Source organism: Delphinus delphis, chromosome 3 (assembly GCF_949987515.2).
Source record: "Delphinus delphis chromosome 3, mDelDel1.2, whole genome shotgun sequence".
Classification (NCBI taxonomy): domain Eukaryota; kingdom Metazoa; phylum Chordata; class Mammalia; order Artiodactyla; family Delphinidae; genus Delphinus; species Delphinus delphis.
The window spans coordinates 68,918,507-68,936,277 of NC_082685.1; the positions used below are offsets into that span (position 1 = coordinate 68,918,507).

Here is a 17,771-nt window from a genome sequence, read left to right on the forward strand (position 1 = left end):
AGAAGGAGTTTCTCTCAATTGCTTCATGAGTATAAGTGACAACTAGATAACATTTGAGAAATAAAGCATGAATCACTTCTCTGTTTGAGCCTAGATGCAATGTGATACATGCCTTTAATTTTACTAGCATCTAAAAATACAAACAGGGCTTCCCTGGTGGCGCAGTGGTTGGGAGTCCGCCTGCTGACGCAAGGGACACGGGTTCGTGCCCCAGTCCGGGAAGATCCCACATGCCGTGGAGCAGCTGGGCCCATGAGCCATGGCTGCTGAGCCTGCACGTCCGGAGCCTGTGCCTCACAACGGGAGAGGCCACAGCAGTGGGAGGCCCGCGTACCGCAAAAAAAAAAATAAAATAAAAAAATAAAATAAAAATACAAACAGGCTGAGGAAAAGGTTCTGATTAAAGTTACACTTTAGGGTGCTTAGAAAATTCCCCTTCCTAGAGCAGATTGCTTGCTTGTTTTTAGTTCACATTGGATCATGTTGGACCAAGATCTGTTGGCAGTGAGCAAATTCTGCCTCAGAGCTGAAGCCCACATCTCCTTGACACCATCCTCAGTGGGTAAGGAATGTGCAAGTCACTATCATGGTTCTTATCTTCCCACCCCCTCTTGTCTCTTAGATTAGAGACAGCACATGCAAAAGCAATCCCACATGTCCTTGTCTTTAAAAAACCAGGTCACTCCTTTTAGCTTTTTTTGGTCAGTTCTTTCTTAGGTAGAGATAGGATTTTGAAACCATTGCTAGAATCATATTAGCTTGAAATCACTTACTGGCTTTGTGAATTCCCCATCCTTTAACAAAGGCTAATTTTTTAAAAAAATTATTTATTTATTTTTTGGCTGTGTTGGGTCTTCGTTGCTGCGTGTGGGCTTTCTGTAGTTGCGGTGAGTGTGGGCTACTCTTTGTTGCGGTGCGCGGGCTTCTCATTGTCGTGGCTTCTCTTGTTGCAGAGCATGGGCTGTAGGCATGCGGGCTTCAGTAGTTGCAGCACACGGGCTCAGTAGATGTGGCTTGCGGGCTCTAGAGCTCAGGCTCAGTAGTTGTGGCGCACGGGCTTAGTTGCTCCACGGCATGTGGGATCTTCCTGGTCCAGGGCTCGAACCCATGTCCCCTGCATTGGCAGGCGGATTCTTAACCACTGTGCCACCAGGGAAGCCCAAGGCTAATTCTTTGTTCACTACTGTTTTCAACCCCTGCTGCTTTGGTCAGAGGTGTTGGCTCTCTCTATTCCTGAGAATTGTCTTTATCCCATGGAATTGGAGATCAGTAATACCCAGTTCCCTTCCCCACTTCATGAACAACTGCTTATAATCCAGAAATCTAGAAATATGGTGCAATACTATTCAATATTGCTTTGCATTATACTGATTCAAATAATACTGTGAATCTAAACTATGTTTATCTAAACATAACTCTGTACAATAAAAATTACATGTTTGATGTTAGTCTGCTGACTCAAAACCAAAATAAAGAATTTCCATTATATTTGTTAAGTGGTCTTTATTTATAAGACTGCCAGTGGCTTTAGGGAGAATATTTAAATAAAATATATCTACCAGTCAAAACAAGGAGTTTTTAATCAGCAACTTCAAGAGTATAAAAGCTGCTTATTCATAATCACGAATCAGAATGATTAAAATCTTACTGAGGGCTTCCCTGGTGGCGCAGTGGTTGAGAGTCCGCCTGCCGATGCAGGGGATGCGGGTTCATGCCCCGGTCCGGGAAGATCCCACATGCCGCGGAGCGGCTGGGCCCGTGAGCCATGGCAGCTGAGCATGCGCGTCCGGAGCCTGTGCTCCGTGACGGGGGAGGCCGCAACAGTGAGAGGCCCGCGTATCACAAACAAACAAACAAAAACTCACTGAGGTCACGCAAACCCCAGGTGTTTCTCTGCCACTTTGTTCTGGTGGCCTGACTGAACTGTGTGATGTGACATCACAGCTCAAAGGGAAAGAATGTCAGTGGGGCGGAATTAGTTTTTCCCTTCTCGTGCCAAAGTCCCAAGGGCCTCGTTTTAGAAGGCGGTGCCCTGGGAAAACTGCCAACTTCTTCAGGCTATCCTCCTGAAAGGCTCAGGTATCGTGGGCCTCTGCTCCCCCAAATCTGTGGTTAGTGAGAAGGAAAAGATGTCCGTGTTCACCGGGGACTGAGGGTATGTGACTCCCCCAGACCAGGCCTAAAATGCTCCAAATCTTGCTCATTTTGTGCTGGTGACAGAGTGAGCTCTAGTGAGTATCTTATGTATAGGCCTGTTTGCCTAGATATCTCTGATGGTAACTGTGAATATGGTGTAAAATTCAGATTCCTTTAAAGAATTGTTTTGGGTTTAACGTATGTCTTTGAAACAAATTATGACACATTTTCCATATGAAAAACTTTAAGAGTGTACTGGTGACATCTTGGTAAAAAGGATTTAAGGTAGGATTGTGGGAGATATATATATATATATATATATATATATATATATATATATATATAAGGAAATGAATGAGAGAGTGCTGTTTAGGGAAAAAGGGAAGTTTGGGTTATCTAGAGGCATTTAGAACCTGTAGTATTTGGAACTATAGTAAAGGAAACTTGGTCTAAAGGAATAATAATGACACAAATATTTATAGACTTGCTACATTTAAAACAATTAATAGTCACAATATATAAGGAAATGCAGGATTAGCTTTCTTTCTGAAAAATTATACCAACCTTAGTGTCTTTTCCAAAGACCTTGGAATGAAAACAAATCCAGTTTTCTGATACAAAGAGCTTCCCCTGGTATAATATTTCTTTCTGTAGAGCACAGGTAAAACCTGGGAAAATATATACAGGTATAACATCATGTTAGAATTTCCATTTAAAATGAAAATTGTGTATATATGTTGGTGACTCAGAGATGCGCAGAGATAACACACTCACACGCTCAAAAGATCTCTCACCTCTTTTTCAGTCATCTTTAGTGGAATAAAGCTATGGAGAAGAGAGTTTGTTTTTTAATTCCAAGTCTTACAAACTTCAGTATAAACATCAAAATGGAAAGGCAAGGGGCTTCCCTGGTGGCGCAGTGGTTGAGAGTCCGCCTGCCAATGCAGGGGACATGGGTTCGTGCCCCGGTCCAGGAAGATGCCACATGCCGCGGAGCGGCTGGGCCCGTGAGCCATGGCCGCTGAGCCTGCGCATCCGGAGCCTGTGCTCCGCAACGGGAGAGGCCACAACAGTGAGAGGCCCGCGTACCGGGAAAAAAAAAAAAAAACTCCTCTCTTTGGGAAGGTGTGGGGAAGGTGTGTCATCCTTGTGCTAATGTTGGCACTGCTGCTCTTTCTACCCTGGTATGGTCACTAATGACTCCTTTTGAAATAGATGGTCTCATTGTGGGGAGAGCACATGACCCACACCTTCCTGTTTGGAGATGGCGGGAGGAAGCCAGCATGCTGCCTTAGCATTTGTGTACTGAGGGAAGCTGGAATGGAACCCTGGGCCCCAGATGCGCTCAGCGGAGTGGAGCAGGTGCTGAACATCGTGCTGGGCCAGGTGTTTAGGTGTGACCACTGAGCCCTGCACAGGGGTTGACATGTCTGTCCACCTAGGTCTGTGTTGTCTTCTTCTAGTGGCCTCTCTTACTCTGGTCTTATTATCTTAAATCTCAGCACGATCCAATCACAACACATTTCAGCAGTGAGTATGCAAGGCGAGGACATTCTGGAATCCCCTTGGATGGTTCCATATCACGTGGAGGAGGTCACTTTCCCATTCTACTCCCTCATCTTTCAAGGTGCTGGGTGAAAGCTGAGTGAGGTCGGTGTTATTGTTACATCATGACTTTCAGAAACCTATTCCCCTTGGTGATTCAGTCCCCAGACTCTTTCTTCCCCCAAACCAATTAGCATCTTTTCAAAGTCAACCAAGTCAGAACTTACTTTGCCTCAGGGGTTCCTCAGTGGGGACATCCAGAAACAGCTTGTGGAAGTGCATGTTTGCCTTGTCCTACAAGGACGACAAAACACAGGCATCACCGCTCTTGTTCTTCTCAAACATCACGAATTTTAACTTCAATCTAAATTATGTAACAAATCTCCCCACCCTTAACAGAGAATCTTAGGAGTTCATTCTCCCTGATCATAGTCCCCAACCCAACCCTTCAGTGAAAAACAGTGGAAGGCAGGGCACAGAGGTTTCATTTTCCAACAAGATTAGTGACTTGCTGACTGGACATATATATATCTATAATCGTGAAGTAGCTGGTGGTCAGCCTTCTGCAGAAGTGGCTGGACAAGGATGTCCCTAATAAGAAATGAGATAAAATCTCACCAGGTAGTGGATCCCAGGGCACTAAAGGTCCCAGCGAGTACTCTCAGAAGAGGGTAGCGGTTAAAAGCCCTGTATCAGATTACCCTGAGTTTAAGTTTTAGCTGCACCTCTTCTGTGGCACGTGATCCTGGCCTAGTTACTTAACCTCTCTGGGCCAGTTTTCTCTTCTGTGCCAGTAGCTGCCTCAGAGGGATGCCGTAAGGCTTAAATGGGGTAATACGTCTCTGGTTTGTCACTGTGACTGTTACTGTTGTGAAGGTGTTCCCTTAACCAGTGTCAGGGGGAGGTGACAAGTAGGATTTCACACAAAAGACTTAACTCTCCAGGGAGGTAGAAGGCCCAAGAGTCTGAAATGCTGCAAATCACTTCATTTTCATCTGTTTCCACTTGTGACAACAATGTATAGACGGCAATTTACAGTTTGTAAAATGCTTTCACAAAACACCACCCCCAGCCCCACAGTAACCTGGGAACTGATGTCAGTTCAGGACCCTGTGCCTCAGGGATTATGAGCGACTTAACTGGCTCCACACAGCTACTAAGAGGTAGAGCTGGGTCCTCCATCCACAGGACCACTTTTCTTCAAAAGCATCCTAGCAGGCAGAGTCTTATGAGCGGAACAGAGAGATACCACACGTTGGCCCTTGATGATGCATTATCCAAAGTAGGAGTAGTCTCAGTGGCAGAAATGGCCCTACTATTGCCATAAAGAGGAGCTTCAGACAGGTCATGCGTATGACAGATGGTCCCCTCAAGTCAACTCATTTATAGATGAACACCTCACATAAAGTAGGTTAGCTCATGCTGCTTCCTTGGAGTACATCTTGCATCCAGAAAGTTTCCTTGATTAAAGCTAGGTGTTCTATCAGGGCTTTGCCGAGATCTTCTTTTTAATGGCTACAGTGAGCATTGGTTGCATGCTTGATTTAAAAATATCCTGGGCCATGGAGTCTTCAAAAATGTGAAATTAATAAAAATAAAATTTAAAAAAAGGTAGGGACTGATCTAAATTAAAGGTGACATGACAAATAAATGCAATGCATGGTTCAACTGGATTCTAGAGAGGGGGAGCAAAAAGTCTTTATAAAGGACATTCACTACTGGGACAATTGTGGAAATCGAAAATGGATTTTATATTAGTAATATTTTTGTATATTTACTATTTAGTTAAATTTCTTGGGTGAGCCAACAGTTTCTTGTTCTAGTTCTTAGGAGATACATATTCAAGTATTTTAGGAGTGAAGTGTCAAAAAGCCCCAAACTGTTGGCCCCAGTAAGTATGTCATACTCTATGACACAGAACTGGGCTTTGTTACCCATCTGGGTGTATTTTGAAGCAGACCCCAAATTGCTTCCAAAGAAGAATCATGACCCTGTTCCCAGGTTTTCCTCCTCTGTGTGCAGTTGGGAAGCCTTCTATTCACACAGGTGCCTTATCACACTCTTTAATTGTAGTGCAAGGATGTCACACGTCTCCTGGTCTCCGCTAATTATTAGACAAGCACATGACTCTCAGTACTCACTGCCCCTCTGCATGTGCCGCATGGTCAGCTGTGAAATATAATGTTGATGAAAGCTCGCCCGAGGGAACTGCAGCCGGTCCTTTCTTCCTGATTCTCTAAAATCTGTGCCTACCTTAGTCCTGACCCTTGCGTCCCCTCTTCCCATTGGCTTCAATGCTTCTGTCACCCTCTGAGACAATACACATTTCATTCCCAAATTACCTGGCTGGAAGATGAGGCCTTTTTCCTTTCAATCTTAGAGTCATTCTTGCTTTCTGTTTTACAGTCATTCTTCTCACTTGCTAAAGAGGCACCATCAAAACTGGATTTCGACCTGAGGAAAGAAAATCCAAGAAGTCCGTAAGATGAATTTTTTACGCTACCATTAATTGTATACAGTGTAATACATCTTGATTATTATACCAGCTCACAAGAAAGCCCGACATTGATTTTTCTCTTCTAGACATCGATAATCCCTCAGGACTCTAAGGACACGGTGTGGGGGACGGGGTGATTCCAGCAGGCGGGATCCCAAACTGAAGAAACCGTACCTTTTGGAAGGGAGAAGTATCGATTGAGCTGTGAAAGTAATTATATCATCTCAAAACTATTTTAAGCAGTATAAGGAGGAGTACTGGAGGCTGATTATTGAAACTGCAGCTATAGTTCAATCCAGAATTCTGTGAATACTTAACAAGTGTCAATTGAGAGAGGCGTCATGTTAAATGCCTCGGGGCGCACAAGACACTCCTTACCCTTAAGGAACCTGTGCGCATATCAAGCATCTTTTTAAAAAGGCAGTACATGATGTAGCATCAAAACAATACATATCATAGGCGTTAGGAGGTGGTATAGAGACAGTTAAGTCCAACAGGAGGTAAGAGAAGAGACCAGCAGGTCAGTGAGGGTTTAATACACTGGGCCTAACAGGATGAGCAGGAATTGGGTATGGGGGAAAGAGAGACAGAACATCCCAGAGTGGGAAAATAGAAGTAAAATCAGGACAAAAAAAGAACATGTTTGGAAGTCCTTCCTTTGTTCTCATAAGGGCAGAGGTCAGAGCTCCCGTATTTCTTTCCAAGGTGATTCTAGTCCTGGCTCTTCCTTTGAGTAGAATTTGCATCTTTTACCGTACAGCGAAACCCAGCCATTTCAAAGTGGAATGCATGCATGATTTTTAGAGGTATACACATGGAAAAATTTTGTGATACAATTATGTAGATTTTTTTCTGTTTATTGGGGGGAAAAAATGGCACATGAAATTCATGATTCCACGATAGGATTCTATAGCATGAGGCTCAGTTAAAATAATGTTTGGTTCAAAGTGAATTTAAGAAGACTCTTAAGCAATTTGGGTGGCATATGGGTGTGACAGAGGGACAGAAATGAAGTTAGAGGGACTTTGGACTCCGGCTTTCTCAGCTGTGAAGAGACTGACTATGTGATGTCCCAGGCCTCTGCTGCCCCCAACAGTTTTGAGTCCACAGTGCTCAAACCAGAGGCAAAATATCTCTCATCAATTCAAGGCACAGAGATTTGGATTCAGTTACTGGCCACTGAACCAATTCACAGATATAAATTTCTTTAGAATTCTAGGAATTACTTTTTAAAAAAAACTATGAGTAGACATTTGTACTCTACTTGAAAATAAAATTGTTTTTACAAATGTCAAATTACCTATTATTTATACTAGCCACTAATTTGAATTTATCACCTCTACTGATTCAAATTAATAAATGTTAATGGTACTGTCAAGGCAATGATCAGACCTTTTGAAGAACAATGGACTGTAAGCAAACGTGACAAAAGGGCAGCTGTACCCTTGATGATTTCAAGAGACACAAGTAGAAGGGCTTGTCTGCACAGCACTGGCTCTGAGGTAGGGGTGGGAGGCATGCTTATTCACATGCATTATTTCTTTGTATCTTTTCAACTGTGTTAGTCTCACTTCATACAGATGACTATGAGCAGGACCTGAAACCTAGTGCAAAACATTTTTATTCAAAAATTCAGAATTGGGGCTTCCCTGGTGGCGCAGTGGTTGAGAGTCCGCCTGCCGATGCAGGGGACACGGGTTCGTGCCCCGGTCTGGGAAGATCCCGCATGCCGCGGAGCGGCTGGGCCTGTGAGCCATGGCCGCTGGGCCTGTGCATCCGGAGCCTGTGCTCCGCAACGGGAGAGACCACAACAGTGAGAGGCCCGCGTACCGCAAAAAAAAAAAAAAAAAAAAAAGATGCATCAAAACAGTCATGCAGAAAAGATGGAGACAGAATTGGGAGTGATAGTCAGAATAGAAAAATCTGGGGGCAGAGTGAAGACTTAGGCTTGGTCCTGAGTGAGGTATAGATTTGCAGAGAAGCCGTGGGCCGGGTAGCCAGGAAGGAAGGGAAAAGCAGGAGTTATTTAACCATCCTTTAGCAGAGGACAGAAGACGTAGAAGGTAGGAGTTCTGACAGTTCTAATATGGGGAGGAGAGCTATTACTCCTCCACTTGGTGTGGATAAATGGCCACAGTTACCTGTAATTGATCGCTGGCTTAACCATTCTCTTTTAAGGGAACAAAAGCAACTTGAAGTTCCTCCTTCTTCCTTCCAAGTGAAAGCAAGCACATAATTGGTGCCCCTGAGAGTGACGGGGACCAGAGCTCCACATCTCAAACCGCCTGTCCCCTCACAGCCCCACGACCAAACTGAGCCCGGCTTCCAGCACCGGCCCCAGGAAATGGGCAGCCCAGGGAGATGTGCACACCCCGCCCGGGGATCCCAGGCAGGTTTCCCTCCGCGCTTTTCCGTGGCTGCCAGGAAAGTGAGACAGCAGGTGTGCACACCCACAGGCCGAGCAGACAATCCAACCTGGGTGGCCTCAGCAGCAACCCTGGCAGCCTTTCCGGGTGCTTCTAACTCCATGCCAGAGAGGGGCCCACCCCGGCTTTATCATGTAGCAAAATCAGTGCTTTCAGAAAGGGGCAGAAATTCTGCAGAAGGCTGCAGTGGGAAGGAGAAGAGAGGCTGGCGGGAAGAGCTGAGAAAGGAAGGCAGGTGCCAGTGCCTGGATATCAAGGAAAAACACCCCACTTCTTTCTCAGGGGTGTCATCTGCTTGTAGGAGATCTTCACTGTTAACCATCACCATAAAACTAGAAACACCAGCTCCTCCCAGCAACCCCTCCTCCCCGAAAGGCCAAAAGAACAGAGTCAAGGTGAGGACTCACCGCAGGGAAATGATTCTCTTCGGGTCTGCGGACTCGGTCTCGCTGGACAGAGCAGGGGACAGGGCTGCTGGCGACCTGCAGACCTTCTTTTTCTCCTCCACACCATTCTCAGCCTCTGAGCTGGAGAAAACACTTCACCTTAGATATCCAGAGTGGGGAGGAGGGAAAAACGATGACGTGACCTCGCTTTCTGGAGAGTGGAATGATCTTCAATGCCCGGGACTGGCTGAAGTCAACAAGAACAGCAGTGCCCTTTCCATCCCTCCATCCTACCCCCTCAGCTGGTGCCCCAGGGGGTGGAGCTCTGGGTCATGCCTGCTTCAGATACACGTGCAGGTTTATGTGCAGGTAAATGTCCAACTTTGCAGGGACTTTCCGGCTCCCAGGTATGCGGCCCGTGGGCCCTGCGCTGCCTGGCTCTGCCCAGCCCAGCATGGAGGTGGAAGATCACCCAGAAGCTGGGAGGGCCCCTGACCTGTGCATGAGCTCACGTGCGGCCTCCTGCCAGCTGTGAGCCTTTCTGCTGGGCGCTCCCACCCCGTTTGTTTGCACTTACGTCACTTATCATCTTTTGTTGTAGCTATATAGGTCCTGGTTTGGGTGCTTGCTAATTTCACCAAGCGCTTCTCTCAGCAATTACACTCTCTAATCCGCACCACCACCCAGGCTAGGTGGGAATTATTACTCCCATTTCACAGACTCGGAATTTGAGGCTCTCACATAGTGAATTTCTTGCCCGAGTTTGCAGAACTAGTACCTGTCTGAGTTGGGATTCAAACTCAGGTCTGCCCATCCGAGAGGCCTCTGTGTACATGCCCATTCTCATATTTTCTTTCTTCGCATCCATCCACCCCCCAGCCACGCATCTATCCTCCGAGCCCTCTTACTAGCTCTTCAGTGTGGGAGCCCCAGGCTGGGGAGAAGAATCTCATTGATTTTTATACTGACCACGAGGTCTAGGATAGTGTGGGTATATAATCGCACTCAGTAGGCTTTTGGAAAACTAGGTCTGACCTTGGTGAAAAAGGGAGTAGAGGAGACAGTAAGTCAGAGGGTCAGCACGCTGAACCATTAACAGATGGAGGACGGCCAGTGCAGTGGACACAGGTGAGCTCCCTCAGTCTCGGGATCAGGGGAAACCATTTCAACATGGAAGGAGAGGAAGGAATGTGGCCAGGGAGAACACAAGGTGGTAGCATGGATCAGACCTTCTTTGGTGTCAGCCTGCACAGCAGAGGACTCACAAAACATACTTCTAGACCATGAGAACTCCACGGTGGCTGAGTGTAAAGGAAGACAGCATTGCTGTGACAGTTTAGCTAATTTTAATCCTAACTTACCACCCATTTAGTATCTTCACCTGCAAAAAACCTCGCAGGCAGGAAATGCTATTGGTTACTTGAACCTCTGTGGTTGCTTGCTTACCACTTTTCACAGCGCATGGAAATTCCAGCCCACACTGGGAGTCCTACTGTCGTGTCAAAATCAAAACCAGGTATGTCTGACAAGGTATCCAAGTAATAATCCCTACGAGTGGTTGATACTCTCATTCTGCATTTCTCCTTTTCTAGGTAGGTTAACATCTGAGGACATAGGCCCAACCTTCTATTTCTTCAGTTCTTTTCAAAGTACTTAAAGCACTTATGTACATTAAAAGGACTCAGTACATAACTGAATTGCATTATGTGATAAAAGGTACATGGAAAGCCTTGAAACATTAAAATGAAAACATTGCTTTGGTTTAAAATAGAAGATTTATTTTGTTTATTTATTTATTTATTTATATTTTTTTGTGGTACGCGGGCCTCTCACTGTTGTGGCCTCTCCCGTTGTGGAGCACAGGCTCTGGACGCACAGGCTCAGTGGCCATGGCTCACGGGCCCAGCCGCTCTGCGGCATGTGGAATATTCCCAGACCGGGCACGAACCCGTGTCCCCTGCATCGGATGGCGGACTCTCAACCACTGTGCCACCAGGGAAGCCCTAGAAGATTTATTTTAATATCAAATTTATGGACTCCAAGAATTTAATTTAATTTATGGACTCCAAGAATTATAGAACTGTTAAGGGCCCTTTGAGCACATCCCTGCCTTTTCCCTCTATCCCCCAAGACACACACATTACTCCTATTCTTCAAAAGCATAAGAAATCCACTCAAGTGAACTTATTTACAAAACAGAAACAGACTCACAGACATAGAAAATAAACTTACAGTTACCAAAGGGGATGGCAGTGGGGGCAGAGGGGTGGGTGGTGGAGATAAATTAGGAGTTTGGGATTAACAGATTCACACTACTATACATAAAATAAACAACATGCACCTACTGTACAGCACAGGAAACTATGTTCGGTATCTTGTAATAACCCATAATGGAAAAGAATCTGAAAAAGTACACATATATGTGTGTGTATATATATAGATATATCTCTGAATCACTTTGCTGTACACCTGAATCTAACACAACACTGTAAATTAACTATACTTCAAGAAAAAAAAGTTATAAAAAAAAAGTAAATCAGAAAATCTCTTTAAAAAGTTTCCATAGGAGCCTTCACAGAAATGGGATACGGTGAGGACTGAGCTAATAATGGGAGTGTGCTTAGCTTTAACATGGATTGATTAGATTTAACAGTGTAGAGTGGCACAACCTTGTAAAAGTGATACTACAATTTGCATTTATTTCTAATGGGCCTCTGGCTAGACTTTGGGGTTGGCTGGGATCAGAGCCAGTTTGTTCTTAAGTTGAATTCATTCTGATGCTTGACAATCCTCCACCCCCTTGTCCATTGGAGCCCTACTTCTAAAGGTCAGTATACTGTCTACTTGACACCCAACTAACACCTAACACCTACCTAACACCATACACAAAAATAAACTCGGGGATTTCCTGGTGGCGCAGTGGTTGAGAGTCCGCCTGCCGAAGCAGGGGACACGGGTTCGTGCCCCGGTCCGGGAGGATCCCACATGCTGCGGAGCGGCTGGGCCCGTGAGCCATGGCCGCTGAGCCTGCGTGTCCGGAGCCTGTGCTCCGCAACGGGAGAGGCCACAACAGTGAGAGGCCCGCTTACCACAAAAAACAAAAACAACTCAAAATGGATTAAAGACCTAAATTGAAGACCAGACACTATAAAACTCTTAGAGGAAAACATAGGAAAAACAGTCTTTGACATAAACCACAGCAAGATCTTTTTTTACCCCCCTCCTAGAGTAATGAAAATAAAAGCAAAATAAACAAATGGGACCTAATTAAACTTAAAAGCTTTTGCACAGCAAAGGAAACCATAAAAAAGACAACCCTCAGAATGGGAGAAAATAATTGCAAAGGAAGCAACAAATGATTAATCTCCAAAATATACTAACAGCTCATGGAGCTCAGTATCAAAAAAACAAACAACCCAATCAAAAAATGGGCAGAAGACCTAAATAGACATCTCTCCAAGGAGGACATACAGATGGCCAAGGGGCACATGAAAGGATGCTCAATATCACTAATTATTAGAGGAATGCATATCAAAACTATAGTGAGTTATCACCTCACACCAGTCAGAATGGCCATCATCAAAAATCTACAAACAACAAATGCTGGAGAGGGTGTGGAGAAAAGGGAACCGTCTTACACTATTGGTGGGAATGTAAACTGATACAGCCACTATGGAGAACAGTATGGAGGTTCCTTAAAAAACTAAAAATACAACTACCATATGACACAGCAATGCCCCTACTGGGCATATACCCTGAGAAAACCATAACTCAGAAAGACACATGTACCCCAATGTTCACTGCAGCACTATTTACAATAGCCAAGACATGGAAATAACCTAAATGTCCACAGACAGATGAATGGATAGAGAAGATGTGGCACATACATACAATGGAATATTAGCCATAAAAAGGAACGAAATTGGGTCATTTGTAGAGATGTGGATGGACCTAGAGTCTGTCATACAGAGTGAACTAAGCCAGAAAGAGAAAAACAAATATCGTATATTAACATGTATATGTGGAATCTAGAAAAATGGTACAGATGAACCTATTTGCAGGGCAGGAATAGAGATGCAGATGTAGAGAATGGACATGTGGACACAGGGTGGGAAGGTGAGGGTGGGCCGAATTGGGAGATTAGGATTGACATATATACACTACCATGCATAAAATAGATAGCTAGTGGGAACATGCTATAAAGCACAGGAAGCTCAGCTCGGTGCTCTGTGATGACCTGGATGGGTGGGACGCGGTGTGTGGGGGAGGGGGCAAGAGGGAGGGGATATAGGTATGCATGTGGTTGATTCACTTCATTGTACAGCAGAAACTAACACAACATTGTAAAGCAATTATACTCCAATTAAAAAAAGAAAAAAGAAGCTCTAAAGGAAAAAACAGGCATGCTTTTACATAAGTTACTGTCCTTGGTAGATTAAGAAGGTTAAAGGAAAATGGATATAACTTTTCTTGAATAAATTTGGCTTATTAGATTTTGATATTAAAAAAAAAAAGAGTAGGCTCTAAGGGAAGATTGTCAATATTCTGAGTGGCAAGGAAAGCCACAGTCATTTTGTCTTTGCACCTTAGACGTCGAAATCTTCCTGTGGAACATAGCCACATCTAGATAAATATGAGCTTTTTCTTCTATTAAAATTATTTCCAATGTCTATCAAAATAATTTCTTCTACAGAATGTTTCTGACCCATAGTAGCCTGTAAAGCATGTATTTGGAATAATATTTGGAAAAGTAAATAGGTTTTTCAAAACAAAAAAAAAAGTTTCCACAAACCAGTCAAGTAAATTGAAAACAATAAACCAAAAAAAAAAAAAAAAAAGAAAAGAAAAAGAAATCCACTCAAGTGAACTTATTTACAAAACAGAAACAGACTCACAGACAGAAAATAAACTTATGGTTACCAAAGGGAATAGCATTGGGAGCAGAGGGGTGGGTGGTAGAGATAAATTAGGAGTTTGGGATTAACAGATTCACACTACTATATATAATATAGATAAACAACACGGACCTACTGTATAGCACAGGGAACTATATTCAATATCTTATAACAACCTATAACAGAAAAGAATCTGAAAACGTACGTATATATATATATCTGAATCACTTTGCTGTACACCTGAAACTAATACAACATTGTAAATTATACTTCAAGGGAAAAAAATGGTTAAAAAAAAGTAAATCAGAAAATCTCTTCAACAAGTTTCCACAAACTAGTCAAGTAAATTGAAATACAATAAACCACAAAAAAAAAGAAAAAGAAATCCACTCGAGTCCTTCTTTAAGTAGGGAGATGAAGTGTGTGTGTAACTTCAATAATCCACCTCAGCATTCATTCAAATATTTACAGAATTCTATGCTCTGCAGGGTCAGATTCAGACTTAGAGGCAGCACGGTAGCTGTCCTGCACAGCACCCTTGAAGACTCAGGAAGAGCCATGCCCGGCCAGAAGCACTCATGAAAAGGTGCCGTCTGGATGTAGCCCTACTGACACAGGACTTGGCAGAGAAATGGTGCCTCTTGCTCTGGGCAGGAAGAGCCCAGCACCAAGGAGCAGAGGAAGCGAAGTGGCTGGATTTCAGCCCCTCCTTGCCCCGCCCTTCCTGGCCAGGCACTTGTGTGCAGTGCTGGGCACTCAGCCCTCACCAAGTGGGTGGTCCTGATGCAGCACCCCTAGCTTAGCACTGACAAGATTACAGAGCCTGCCTCTAGGTCAACCCACCCACACAATGTCTTTCAATGACAGAGCATTCAGGTATGTGCAGATTAAAATGACTTTTTTTTTTAAACATCTTTATTGGAGTATAATTGCTTTACAATGGTGTGTTAGTTTCTGCTTTATAACAAAGTGAATCAGTTATACATATACATATGTTCCCATATCTATTCTCTCTTGCGTCTCCCTCCCTCCCACCCTCCCTATCCCACCCTTCTAGGTGGTCACAAAGCACCGAGCTGATCTCCCTGTGCTATGCGGCCGCTTCCCACTAGCTATCTATTTTACGTTTGGTAGTGTGTATATGTCCATGCCACTCTCTCACTTTGTCACAGCTTACCCTTCCCCCTCCCCATATCAAGTCCATTCTCTAGTAGGTCTGTGTCTTTATTCCCGTCTTACCCCTAGGTTCTTCATGACACTTTTTTTCCCCTTAGATTCCATATATATGTGTTAGCATACGGTATTTGTCTTTCTCTTTCTGACTTACTTCACTCTGTATGACAGACTCTAGGTCCATCCACCTCACTACAAATAACTCAATTTCATTTCTTTTTATGGTTGAGTAATATTCCATTGTATATATGTGCCACATCTTCTTTATCCATTCATCCGATGATGTACAGAGTCTCCACCTTTCTCTTCCCTAGACTGGCTCCTGGTCTCTAGCACTGGTTCTGCCCTGGAAAGCCCTCCCCAACGGGCACAAGCTCCACAGAGCCTCCCATCCCATCACCTCAGCTCTGCTGCTGCTGGCTCTGTAACTCACTAGACCCCTCATCAATTAATGATCCAACTACGAGAAGCAGGGAACTTCTGTTTTTTTCCACAGCACTCAGCTCAGCATTTTGCTCAGTGTGGTCATTTATTAGTGTTGACTGATGTGGGATTAATTCTGCGGCATCCAAAACAGAAGTGAAATTCATCAATGGGCCGATTCAACTTTAGGTTTTTGTTTACTCAAAGATGCTACGGAACTCAAGCAAGTTAATTACCAACACAGGCGAGATGATTCCTGGAGCACCCCTATCACAGAGGTCTTGTTGGCAGCAAACTGAAACTGCTAGGATCCGAAGAGCAGAGGCTCACCTGTGTTTGAGTGAGGAGGGCATAGGAGAAGGAACAGACCACTTTTGCAAGGCCTCTCAGTAACTTTAAAGTTACTGGCAGTGAAGCTGAACTCTCATTGACAAGGGAGATGAAATAACAGATCTCACTTAAGTCATGAAAATAAATCAGCTTGGGGGCTTCCCTGGTGGCGCAGTGGTTAAGAATCCGCCTGCCAATGTAGGGGACATGGGTTCGAGCCTTGGTCCGGGAAGATCCCACATGCCACGGAGCAACTAAGCCCATGAGCCACAACTACTGAGCCTGCGCTCTAGAACCCGTGAACCACAACTACTGAGCCCGTGAGCCACAACTACTGAGCCCACACGCCTAGAGCCCGTGCTCTACAACAAGAGAAGCCAACGCAATGAGAAGTCCGTGCACTGCAACGAAGAGTGACCCCGCTCACCACAGCTAGAGACAGCCCGCTCACAGCAACGAAGACCCAACGCAGCCAAAAATAAATAAGTAAAATAAATAAATTTATTTAAAAAAATGAGTGACAGTTTTAAGGAAGCATAGAAGCAGCAGAAGATGCTGGGAACACGGGATCCACCTTCACTTGGCTTTGGCAGGTTATTTCTTCTCCTATCTCCAACCCAATGTAAGCACCAGTTATGGGCCCTGAAAGCTTCTAAGTAGGAATTTCAGAGCAGTGAGATAGACACACTTATACCAACCAAGCCTGACTTTACCAACTAGGCCACAGCATTTTTATTACCAGCTAGGAAGTGCTGGTTTCAACAAGACACTGCCACACACTGTTGCACCACAATCTATAAATAAAAAACAGGTTGGACGATCCCTATCAACAGTCCAATATTCCTCACTTCCTAGACGTCATTAGTCTGATGATGACTTGATTCAGATTTCACAATTTTTCAGAATTAGAATTCTTACATGGGGTCAACTATCATTCCTCCTGAAAAGAGTCTCTCTGAGTTAGAGTAAACTCAACACTCCTCTGTTCTGTCATATCCATCTCCCAGGCCCTTTGCCTCTTCTGTTGAAGATGTGTTGTACTCAGGCATCATCACGTGTAAGTGATAATTAGGTTCTATCTCAGGTGAGTGAATAAGCTGTTTTTCAGGTAAATGCAAACAAGTGCCTCACTGTGGTTCAGTCCAGGAAGCTGTGCTCCTTCCTAGTTACAGTGATAAACCTGTGCTTGTCTACCTTCAAGTTAAATTAGTCTAAGCTTAGGCATAAAATAGGTCACTAAACTCCTTTACGGTAGTACCAGTGAGATAGTTTTACACCCACTATCATTTAAAAAACTCCCTGATTATCATTACTCAAAACCACAGTCTTGACCAACAAAGGTTAAGAAGTGACTTGAAGATAGGATATGTTTCACCAGAGGATCCCCAGAAGATAAAATCCTGGAAATGGGATGGAAACCCTGTACTGAAAACTAGGCTGCACCTGGACTCGCCAAGATCTGTAGCCTGAAAGACTCTTGTTTTTGGTGTGCTGCCCACTTGGTGGCTCTCTGGCTGGCAGGCAAGGGTGGCAATACTTGGGAAGCTGAGAGATGGGCTGTAGGGACAGAGGAGGACTCTGGGGGCTGCTGCACAGCAGCCACAGTAGAAACAGAGACAACACAGTTACCAAAAGCAGGAAGCAGAATGGGGTGCAGAAGGTGCAGGAACTGGTGATAGAGACCAGGACCTCTCCAAGACCCCTAAGCCTCTCCAACTGCAAAGTCAGCTCAGTCTCCCAGCTAGATTTTTCTAAATCAGGAAGAACAGTCTTTCATTTACAATTCTGATATAAGGATATCTTTGGAAATTTTACATTGTATTTATTGATCTACATATTTATTTCTGAATAGGTACTAGAAGCACAACAACACAATTCAAAAGTTACAAACGGAAAAACAAATCTCCCTTCTACCCACCCCTGTTTTATGCTGGCCCTGTTTCTCTCCAGAGGCACCTAC

General features: G+C 44.3%; 1 protein-coding gene across 3 annotated transcripts in view; it reads right to left on the bottom strand.

The window, feature by feature from the left end:
- Positions 1-17,771, bottom strand: part of GRAMD2B (GRAM domain containing 2B) — a 104,390-nt gene that overhangs the window by 14,858 nt on the left and 71,761 nt on the right. For all 3 annotated transcript variants that reach the window (XM_060008935.2, XM_060008933.2, XM_060008934.2), the window contains exons 2-5: positions 9,012-9,131; positions 6,024-6,135; positions 3,909-3,975; positions 2,701-2,804 (exon numbers count right to left, since the gene is read on the bottom strand). In XM_060008935.2, the coding sequence (XP_059864918.1) occupies positions 2,701-2,804; positions 3,909-3,975; positions 6,024-6,135; positions 9,012-9,131 (403 nt within the window). The remainder of the gene's footprint in view (positions 1-2,700; positions 2,805-3,908; positions 3,976-6,023; positions 6,136-9,011; positions 9,132-17,771) is intronic.